The sequence below is a fragment of the Myxocyprinus asiaticus genome, chromosome 16, assembly GCF_019703515.2.
Source record: "Myxocyprinus asiaticus isolate MX2 ecotype Aquarium Trade chromosome 16, UBuf_Myxa_2, whole genome shotgun sequence".
Classification (NCBI taxonomy): domain Eukaryota; kingdom Metazoa; phylum Chordata; class Actinopteri; order Cypriniformes; family Catostomidae; genus Myxocyprinus; species Myxocyprinus asiaticus.
Window position 1 is genome coordinate 32,684,122 of NC_059359.1, and position 10,453 is coordinate 32,694,574.

At 35.3% G+C, this 10,453-nt stretch overlaps 2 protein-coding genes across 3 annotated transcripts; both read right to left on the reverse strand.

Moving 5' to 3' along the window:
• Window positions 1-765: 765 nt before the first annotated feature.
• Window positions 766-4,117, reverse strand: LOC127454365 (sorting nexin-10B-like). Its single transcript, XM_051721508.1, has 4 exons — window positions 3,934-4,117; window positions 3,747-3,847; window positions 1,325-1,426; window positions 766-1,171 (listed from the first exon to the last, which is right to left on the reverse strand). The coding sequence occupies exons 1-4, from the start codon at window positions 4,057-4,059 to the stop codon at window positions 982-984; spliced, it is 519 nt and encodes a 172-aa protein (XP_051577468.1). The 5' UTR covers window positions 4,060-4,117; the 3' UTR covers window positions 766-981.
• A 459-nt stretch (window positions 4,118-4,576) lies between these two features.
• On the reverse strand, window positions 4,577-9,810 carry LOC127454363 (chromobox protein homolog 3-like). 2 transcript variants are annotated; one of them, XM_051721506.1, is made up of 5 exons: window positions 9,582-9,810; window positions 8,921-9,066; window positions 8,661-8,826; window positions 7,747-7,904; window positions 4,577-5,468 (listed from the first exon to the last, which is right to left on the reverse strand). In XM_051721506.1, exons 2-5 carry the CDS (start codon window positions 9,058-9,060, stop codon window positions 5,351-5,353), a joined length of 582 nt encoding a protein of 193 aa, XP_051577466.1. In that variant the 5' UTR covers window positions 9,061-9,066; window positions 9,582-9,810; the 3' UTR covers window positions 4,577-5,350. The 2 variants fall into 2 exon arrangements, with proteins under 2 accessions (XP_051577466.1, XP_051577467.1); XM_051721507.1 differs by having other exon boundaries at window positions 9,707-9,808.
• Between the last annotated feature and the right edge of the window lie 643 nt (window positions 9,811-10,453).

A 10,453-nucleotide genomic window follows, 5' to 3' on the forward strand; every position in this document is an offset into this window, starting at 1 on the left:
AGAAAACTACTCGTCAAGCGATTTCATGTGGTCTTTAAAGGGTAAAATGGAATATAACAGTTCTGCCTTAAAATATTTTTGGTCCTGATGACTTACAAGTATTATTTCGTTTTTTAAATAATGGTTGCAGCCCTTTGAAGGCTTTCTTTCTAATTGCTTGCTTTTGGAAATAGCATTCATTCATACTATTCTGAAAATGTATTCATGATCTGATGTCAAAATATAATCAAAGCCCGTAAAAGCAGTGGATTATTTAAAAATGGAAACTATTGCTTGCTTTCAGTTCCTTTTCTCTTTGAGGAAATGTTTATGATAGGCTCTTGGTGTAAGATCATCATCAGTCATGGCAAGTCAGAAGACCCGCGGCGCCATCTGCTGATAAAAGGCATGTATGAGCTCAAACAATTGTTGAATATTTATTAGAAGGCACGATTTGGATGACATGCAGACAATTGTCTTTCATAGCCAAGTATGGCCATAAAATTGTTTGATTAGAGATTATTATTAGGATTTAATTCTCTGAAGTCGGATTTAAATCACGTAATGTCCTAATGATCTGTATTTGCTTATTAGAATAGGGTTATTGCGATTAAGGGACTCCACAGGTATAAATCCCCTCCCATAAACCTCTCAAAGCACATCTGTAGTTTTAACAGCAAATTCTCTTCCACTGAGACCACATTATACTTCTTTTTTCTTTTCTTTTTTTTTTTTTTTTTTACATTAATTTGAATCCCAAGCAAGACATTAATGTATACAAGAATGTCTTTAAATAATGTAATATTTTATTAGGCTATACAGGTTATACAGACGTGTTTGTTGCTCCTCTTCAAGCTGGCAGGAATCTTCAGTGTTGAATATAATCTTCAGCATTGCCTTTTTTGAATTTGGTGGCCTACCTAAGTTGGCTAAATGTTTATATTTAAAAACTATTCAACTACACATGTAAGTCTATAACTCTAAGTCACAGTTTGCATCTTCTTACTCCTCTAAATGCTCTTCAGTGTCAGAAACAAAGCGTTTGATTCCTAAGCTAAAATTGCGGATGGCTTCAGAAACAGTGTAGCGGCTCCTACCCTCGGCACAGGCCTCCATTTTTTTCACACTCAGTTGAGATTGTAGAAACAGGTGTAAGCAACTGTCTGACAGCAGCACTGGGCTGTGTACGACCCTGGAAGATATAAGCACATTGAAAACTGAGAGTACAGGGGTTTTGTTGTATTTTAAGGCTCAACAGATACAGTGCGTCACACGCCATTTATTCTCTGAATCATGTTTTTTAGCTTTAATGTTAACTTGGTATTGATCTCTATTGGACACTTACACTTCTAGAAATTTCCTTAGCCCCTCCATTCGGGCACCAATTTCTCTGGCATTGTTGAGGCTAAAGAAGGGGTTCTTTGGAGGAAGTTTGGGTAGATGCGTTCTGCAATTAATAGACAAACCCAAATGCCAAATCAAATGTCAAACCACACAGACAACAAATATATTTTTGTGTAAAGTTATATATGGTTTTTGGTTGGGGAGTAATGGAATACATGTAAAGGGATTACATATTTAAAATACAAAATATAAGTAACTGTATTCCACTACAGATACAATTTAAATCAATGGTAATTAGAATACAGTTACATTCAAAAAGTATTTTGATTACTGAAGAGATTACTTTGCATTTTATTGTCATTTGTTTCATTTAATATTTAGTCCTTTCAGATGGAAAACATTTATACATATAAATGATGCGATCCAAAGTGCATTCGAACAGCGGTGAAACATTTTCTTATGATGTTTCATTCATACGAGCAGACAGAGAAGTAAGTTTGAAGTAAGTTTAGAGCAGAAGAAATAGAAATAAACCTTGTGTAAACTGTCAGCTTTACGCTAAGATAAAATGCTATTTCTAGCCATTTTACATGCAGGTTACCAGGCACGATCATATTTTTATCAAGAAAATTCACATTAGATCTTAATTTCTTTTTTTCTAGTAAGTAGTGATATTAGGGCAAAAATCATATTCTTGATAATAATTTTTGTATTGTTTTCCTATAAAGATATCTAAAAATCCTTAAAACAAGATAAATTAGATTGATCTTGTTTTAGAAACAACACTGCATAAGATATTTCGGTTTTTCAGAGAATGTATTTTTAACATGTGTATTTTGTCTTACTGTACTGGCAGAGTTTTTATAGTCAAAACAAGTAAAAAAATCTACCAGTGCTGAAGAAGTAATCCAAAGTATTTAGAATATGTTACTGACCTTGAGTAATCTAACAGAATACATTACAAATTACATTTTACAGCATGTATTCTGTAATCTGTAGAGGAATACATTTCTAAAGTAACCCTCCCAACCCTGTATATGACAGAGGTATCGTATGCATCTGTCACAAAATAAATTTGCCTAATGACTGAAAACTTTAGTATGTTTACACTATTACACGGTTGCCTATTGTGGTAATTTGTAAATAGTAAATAATTACCTGACAAGATATTATAAATCAGATCTAAAGTATAACTATTTCATTTGTGTAATTGGCATGTACAGTGACCTCAAGCGCAGTTAAAGGGACAGTTCACCCAAAAATGAAAATTCTCTCATCATTTACTCACCCTCATTCCATCCCAGTTGTGTGACTTTCTTTCTTCTGCTGAACACAAACAAAGATTTTTAGAAGAATATTTCAGCTCTGAAGGTTCATACAATGCAAGTGAATGGTGACCAAAACTTTAAAGGTCCAAAAAGCACATAAAGACAGCATAAAATTAATCCATATGACTACAGTGGTTAAATCCATGTCTTCATAAACTATATGATAGGTGTGGGTGAGAAACAGATCAATAGTCACTTTTTTACTATAAATTCTCCTCCCTGCCCAGTAGGTGGCAATATGCACAAAGAATGCAAATCACCAAAAACAAAAGAAGACAATTGTGAAAGTGGAGATTTATAGTAAAAAAAGGACTTAAATATTGATCTGTTTCTTACCCAAATTATCTTATCGCTTCTGAAGATATGGATTTTATATACTGCTTTTATCTGCTTTTTGGACCTTCAAAGTTCTGGCCACCATTTACTTGCATTGTATGGACTTACAGAGCTGAGATATTTTTCTAAAAATCTTTGTTTGTGTTCAGCAGAAGAAAGTCATACACATCTGGGATGGCATGAGGGTGAGAAAATGAGGGATATTCATTTTTGAGTGAACTATCTCTTTAAAAAAGTATGAATGTCTTTGCATTATATGACAAACTATCAAATCAAGTGGCATTTATTTAGAAAAAACACCCCTTTTCAAGCTAAACATTTCCCAAAAGAAGTTCCAAAGGTTTTGAATTAAATCATATGAAACAATAGATATATTACAATTGAGACGTATTGACACTTTCAGATTGAACATGTTCATAGTTAGTGTGCTGGTTCACTGAACTACACCTGGTAACACCTGGTTAGGACACCTGTGATTACCCATTAAAATTCCATTAAGACCAATATCTTAAAAAAAACAACAACAAAAAAAGTAATTTAAAAAATGACTCAAAAAATGAAGTTAGTTCTGAGAAAAGCTCTTGCATCATTTGTTTGCCGAAGACACTTGCTTTGATACATTTGATCTAATGCAATAACATTCAAAAGAGGCATCCAAAGGTGTCGAAATGTATTTTGGGACCACTGTATATTACAAACCAATAGCTATCAATGCACAACTACTCAAAAACAGGTGTACAGGATGCAACAGTTACATACATGAGCATGGCATTTTCCTGTAGCTTTTTTCTTAGCCACACAAACTCACTGTACCTCCGCCGCACACAAGAACTCTTCTTAGTGAAGGCCAAACTGTTTGTCTGTGTGAATATGAAAGATAGAAAATGGTCAGTAAATATCCGCTTTTGACCGCTTTGTGTATGTCATATGTCCTGAGCGCACTTACGTGTAAACAGATTTCATAATCCATATAGGCATGCCAGAAATCCTCCTTCTGGATACGAGGATCCCTCACCCACACGGCAGTGAATTCCTGCATAGGATCAAGAATGACGGAAATAACTTCATGCATACAAACACAGAGACTTTGGAAAGGCACACATTGCCAGTTCTCTGAGGTTGAAAAAAAAATGGGAAGAATAAAGAGGAAGTATTTTCATGAGACATTTGTGTTGTTGACCAACTGGGGCTGATTCACGGGAACTGTAGTCTGGGGAAAAACATCAGTGCTCATTTTGAGTCTCAGACTGACAGTGATTCTTCATTTTTACCAGCCACCAGAGACACAGTGGATGGGCACCACCATAAAAAATAAAAGAGCAGCTGGAAAAAGATGGCTTTTCAGACATAATCATAACTCCTACATGTTTGAAACCACAGAGTATCACTACTTAAACAGTTATTCATGCACAGTTGATGAAGAGAAAACTTTATATTGACAATACATCTGAATTTATCATTTTGATATTTTAAATAAAAGAAGGGAAACAATAGGTTCCTTTGTTGTTTACATTTTGCATTGTCTTTTGATACTTTAATATAACTGCATATGAACATGTTTGTTTAAAAGAATGATCTCAACATTTCGGAGGTATTTTCACGTTTATTCAAAGCACCAATAGATTACTCACTCGGGATTACATGTTTACAATGATCTTAACAGTAAAAAGGAAATCAGAACAGTGAAACTGCAAAACAGAAGTCTTCAAAACAAAACCTCAAAACCTGAATAGTCGATTCACACTACTGCTATAAATTTAACAGAAACCGACAAACAGCAAATGAGTCAATGTTCACAAAATGTGACTGAATGGCTACATTTTAGAATATGTTTTGTGCAAATCTACATATTTTTACCTGCATGAGCTAAATTGTGACTTCACAGATCACACAATTCATCACAGTATACTGTAAATTGAATAAGTGTGAAACCAGGGGGTTAATAATAGTATGAATAGTACATCTACACATCAAAAATATTCCTCTTGAGCAAGTTCTGTACCAATGATGTTATCTCCTATGTTAAATCACAGTTCAGCTTCTAGTAACAAAGACATGATGAACATCACGCAACAAACCAAATTTTCAAAACAACAGACAAAGAACTGCAACAACTAATAAGCCACTTATGCATAGTGACATTTTCATTACACATATTTGTACAAATAGTAACCTACAGTAGAACTCCAATATTTAAGTTACATTTCTACAGCTTTAGTGTGTTAGGAAGAGCTTCACATTGGATTGTGGATTCAAACTTTGAATACACGATAAATAAAACAGTAAACTTTTGCCACAGTGTTTGTGTGTTTTAAAAGCTGCCAGGAGGTACAGTATTATCCACTGCTACATATTTCTCTCTCTCACTGCTCCTCTTCTCCGTGCCAGGTCAGCTTGTCCTCGTAAAAGCTGATTACCATCTGGGGCCACCTTTGACTGGCCTCCCTTGCTGACAATAAAGTCACCTCGTCAGAGTTTTTCCTGAGATGAAATAAAAAAATAATGATCACATATTAATGAACAAATACAGCAAATTAAAAGTATAACACATAAACATGGTTGCTGTGGTGGATTACTGGCATTTAATTAGTGGATTAATAATGCCAACTAATTATATCCATTATAGTGCACTTCTGCAGACAGTGATGGCTAAATTGGTCTGTCTTTGGCTGTGAGGGTGTCTCTGATCTCCCTCATTGTTTGTGTCGAGAAAGAACATGGACATGAAAGTAAAGGAAGTCCTTGGTTTCTGTGCAGTTAGCAAAAAGGTTTCACTAGTGGAGTAGGGCCTAAAAATCTGCCTAGGTCAGAAATTAACCAGAACATGCAAAAATGCCACAGATAGTGACAGAAATGCCCAATATACTTAAAATATGGGAACAAAAAAATGTCCCTGTTGTGAATTCCAGAACTCGTTTGCAAAAATCCCTTAAGAGAACCCTTAGTTGTAATTGTAAGTGTTTTGTTACTAAGGGTTTTCTTCAGCTCGGATTGCCAGAAAAAAAATATTAATTAACAAAATATTAATAACTACAGTCTTGGCCAACACAAAATAGGTATCGTTTTAAAGCTTAGAAGCTGTACTTTACAATGCATGTAGGCATTATGACCAAAACTGAACAATTGCTTTGAAATTTGCAGACAAATCAGAAGTGTTCCATTTTTATAAATTATTTATAAATTCATCCTGCACATATTATTGTAATCGGTTAAAAATATCAAACTGATCAAATAACACAAAGTATTCGGATGCATTGATCGTTAGATGACCCACACAAAGTACACTGTGCACATCTTTCTATCTGGCTACAAACATGTTAGCTTTTCTGGATCAGATGATGTCATCAGAAATGCTGTATCATCATTGAATGCTTAACAAATCGAATTGGGTTCAAATTGCTCCAACCAGTGGTGATAGTCTTCCATATTTGGGCAGAGAGTCATGTGATCAATCACTCTAATTAAATATGGCCACAAGGAGATGGCGCCCAGTACATGACACAGACTCGATGACTCAAATGGCACAGAATGAAACTAATTCTGTGAAATCTCATTACAAAAATAATGTCTGCATATTATGCAAACCTTTAGTCATTGTTGTGTTTGCATGTGTAATTCGTTCTTATGTACAATTATGTTTTTATTTGGAGAGGCTTTTGGACACTTGGAGATGTTTTTGGACACTTGGATTTTGTAATGCTATAACTTTTGATTGCTTTGTTGAATCAACACAAAATTTTACTCAATTACAGGTGACATGATTGGGAACTAAACAAAATGAGTTTTCGAAGCCAACTTATTTACACCCTGAGATATATAATGTTAAATCAGAAAAATAAGAAAAAACTTAATTTTTGTCTCAAGATTTTTTGTGATATTTCAGCAGTTTTTTAGGTTGAGTCTCAGAATTTATCATAATTTCTATCATTACAAAATGTGAAAAGTTTTCTTTAAAATTATACCAAATGATTTTTTTGTTGAGTTAAGCTTTTAATTTTGGGTATGCCCAAAAAACACCCACAGAGCTTAAAGGGTTAAGAGAACCCTTAGTAATAATTGTAAGTGTATTGTCACTTTTTTTGGAAAAAGAGGGTTTTCTTAACTTAAGAGGTTTCTTGCAACCAGGCCCAGTTTATATATATATGTATGTGTTATATATCATTGATATGATATATTTCATGATATTCTTTTCTTGGCTGATCAGGTTATGGGTTCTGGCCCATGTAAACAGAATCATGACCTGTAACTGTCAGCTATCTTAATTTACTGTCTACGAGGTAAGTGTTGTTGAATGTATAGTGAACAGGAAGTGGTGTATGATTAAAAAAACCCACTAAAATCAGCACTGAAAAAACAGAACTAAAAACATTCCAACAACTCAAAACTTGAATCAATGATTACGTCAAAATTTACCGTGACAGTAGAGAGCTGTATAATCTAACAAAGGGACTTTAATTACTGTTCAGTGTATCATAGCAGAGTGTTTTTTGTTCGTGTGTATGTAAGGATATGTTGTGCATTATATTCACATATTTGGTTTTATTGGTTACATCTTGAATTGCAAACATTGAGAATTTTTCAATTTATTGATTGATGCAACTTAAGCATTTGACAAAAATATTGCCCTCATAAAGGTAAAAAAATGCCCAAAGTTCCTAGTTAATTTCTAATAATGGCACCCAAAGTTCACTGTGTAAAAAAGGCTAGACAATTAGCAAAGCTGTGTAAAATAACAAGAAACACAGAGCAGAAATATTACCACTTGATGAGGAACATGAGCTCTCCCTGTCGGTCTGTGGATCCGATGATGCAGTCTGGTTCTGGGTGGCTGGATTGGCTTGCGGGGTTCTCCAAGCTGTGATCACCACCCTCCTCATTACTTCTCTCAATGAGTTCCTCCTGAGACTGCTGGTGAGCCTGCATGGTGCCAGACACAGAACTAAACTATCATAAAGCCTGACAAGATAGCTTATATATCAAACAGTAAGAGCAATGGACCAGAAGGTTTTGAACTGGACTAAAATTGTATGCAATCAACCCACTGTTACTCACATGTATTATTCCATGCAGTGGCCCCAAAAATATATTTGGACACTTTAGCCACACTTAAAAAGTATGGATGGCATTGCATTGGAAAACAAAATATCAAACCAAGCGGCATTTTTTAGACTGATATCTAAAGCTCACTTTTCAAGCAAAATATTTCCCAAAAAGAAGTTTGTTTGGTTTTAAATAATAAAACAACAGATATACTGTTCAAAATTAAGAGAACTAAATATTTGGAAACTTTCTGGTTGTCAAAACTTATTGGAACATGTCCATAATTGTGATGTACTTACAGCTGTGTGAACTTGAGGGGAACTGACTTCATACATCCACTAACAATGACCTGGGGACCAGGTTGGTCAGTAATTTTAAAGGTTAGTTCTGAGATTTTGCTTGCAGATGCCACTTCATTAATATTTTATTTCTCATGCAATAAAAAAAATTATTGAATTGTAATAGTGACTTAAGTGTCCAAATGTTTAGTGGCCACTGAATGTGGTCTTTCATGTGTTATAATGCTCGTTTTCAAATAATGCCTAAATAAATTAAAGTGTAAATGTGTTCTTTATATCACCCAGCACCACTGGGATGGCACAGCATGTGCACCTAGTCCATAAAGACACAAACCGTATCAGTATCAAGCTCAGTTAACTCTTGCTTGGGCTGGACGTTATGGTCTAGAGATGGACAGCCCTCTTGCTCGGTCTCTCCTGACACTGCTAGGTTTCTGAGAAACTCTTCTATCAGTTCAGGACAGTCCATGTTGTCCTCTGGCTCCCAGGTGTTCTCGGCACTGAGAAAAGTATGACAAACCTCTCTTATACACATAGTTATTTATAATATACATTTCTGACACACAGACAACATTAATGTTCTGGGTTACGCACTCTGTGAAGCCTTTCCACTTCAGATAGTATTCCACTTTTCCCTCATTGACTCTTCTGCAGATGATTTTGTCCACCGCAAACTCTTGGACAACTGTTGTCTCTTCTGCCTTCCTGTTTTTCACATTCTGCTTTTTCCTCATGTTTTCCTGTAACAGTACAATATTAAATAGCATTTTAAACAGCCAATATGTTATAAAACATTTATCCTTCAGAGTATTTGCTGGCTTATCAAAAAGCAAAAATACATCAACATTAAATCAGAGATTTTGACAAGTCAAGAAAGCACTTTTTAAAAGGTAATTCGTCCAACAGTTTGCAGTCCACCGCAGCCCTATACGTGACTCACTGTGTGCTTCTTCCCTCTTGTAGTTTTAGATATTCCAAAAGCCAAAATAGGTGAAACTGTCAGATTTGCAAAACTCATATACGATATATACTTCTGTATTTGCTGTTGATGCTGCACCTGTCATTGGTGAATACGTGTCCTTAGAAAAACAATGGCAGCAAAATATCGTTCATGACTTATATCACGTATCAGTTCCTGTTGACTAAATTTTCTTAGTCACGGATAAAGTAGCCTACCATTATGAATAATTGTTATATTAAATTATAGTCTCCCTCTCTTCACTATTGTTGAATTTGACGAAGTGCGCGAGCCCACCTGCCGACGCTGTTCGCGCGCTTTTCTTTTATTCCCACTGTTGTTGATAAATTCAAGCACAAACGGTCAGTCTGCTCAAACAAGCCGGTGCCTTCGGAAGAAAGATCACAGTGCAATTCAGTCACCTAGTGCTCATCTGCTATGTCGCCTCCACGGTCATGGCTTCAGTGTTTGTTTACATAACTTTTCATGAATGACTCAAATTAAACATGGCCGATTGGGAGAAGGGAGGAAGTGGTTTCACTTCAGGAAAGCCGGGGGAGGAAACCGTAAAGGCGCATCCGGAGAGCACTGTCGTTTTTGATCCGACACAGGATCACTTTAGATTTACAGTGCAGAACGCGGTCAGAGGATTGTGAGTCTTTGGATCACTAGTAGTAGATATATATGTGGAATAATTTGCTATCATAAGGGTATAATTACAGTGTAATAATGTCAGTTGTTCTGTAAGTGACATAAGATCAAAACTTCGTTCATTAGTGAGAAAACTTATAGTATCTCAGTTTGGGGAGGATGCAGATTGGAAAAATGCGTGTTGTTATGACGTCATAGTTGTAATATTGTTGGAAGCCGCTTGAGGGCGCATGTGCTTCTCTGTTTTGTGTGTGTTCAGTACAAGTTAAGTTCAATCGACATAATTTGTGGCATAATGTTGATTACCACAAAAATGAACTTTGACTCGCCCCTCCTTTTCTTTAAAAAAAAAAAAGGCAAAAAAATTGTGTTTTACTGAGTTTCCATTTACAATGGAAGTAAATGGGGCCAATCCGTAAAAGTTAAAATTCTAACTGTTTCAAAAGTATTGCCACAAGACATAAACAATATGCGTGTTAACATGATTTTATTGTGATAAAATCACTTACTAACCTTTT

Coding starts and splice junctions, on each gene's coding strand:
- LOC127454365 (XM_051721508.1), bottom strand. CDS start 4,059: ATGCATGAAGTTATTTCCGTCATTCTTGATCCTATGCAGGAATTCACT. Junction 3,848..3,933: donor ATTATGAAATCTGTTTACAC/GTAAGTGCGCTC, acceptor ATATTCACACAG/ACAAACAGTTTGGCCTTCAC. Junction 1,172..1,324: donor CTAAGGAAATTTCTAGAAGT/GTAAGTGTCCAA, acceptor TATATCTTCCAG/GGTCGTACACAGCCCAGTGC.
- LOC127454363 (XM_051721506.1), bottom strand. CDS start 9,060: ATGAGGAAAAAGCAGAATGTGAAAAACAGGAAGGCAGAAGAGACAACA. Junction 8,827..8,920: donor AAGTGGAAAGGCTTCACAGA/GTGCGTAACCCA, acceptor TACTTTTCTCAG/TGCCGAGAACACCTGGGAGC. Junction 5,469..7,746: donor CTCATGTTCCTCATCAAGTG/GTAATATTTCTG, acceptor ATTTCATCTCAG/GAAAAACTCTGACGAGGTGA.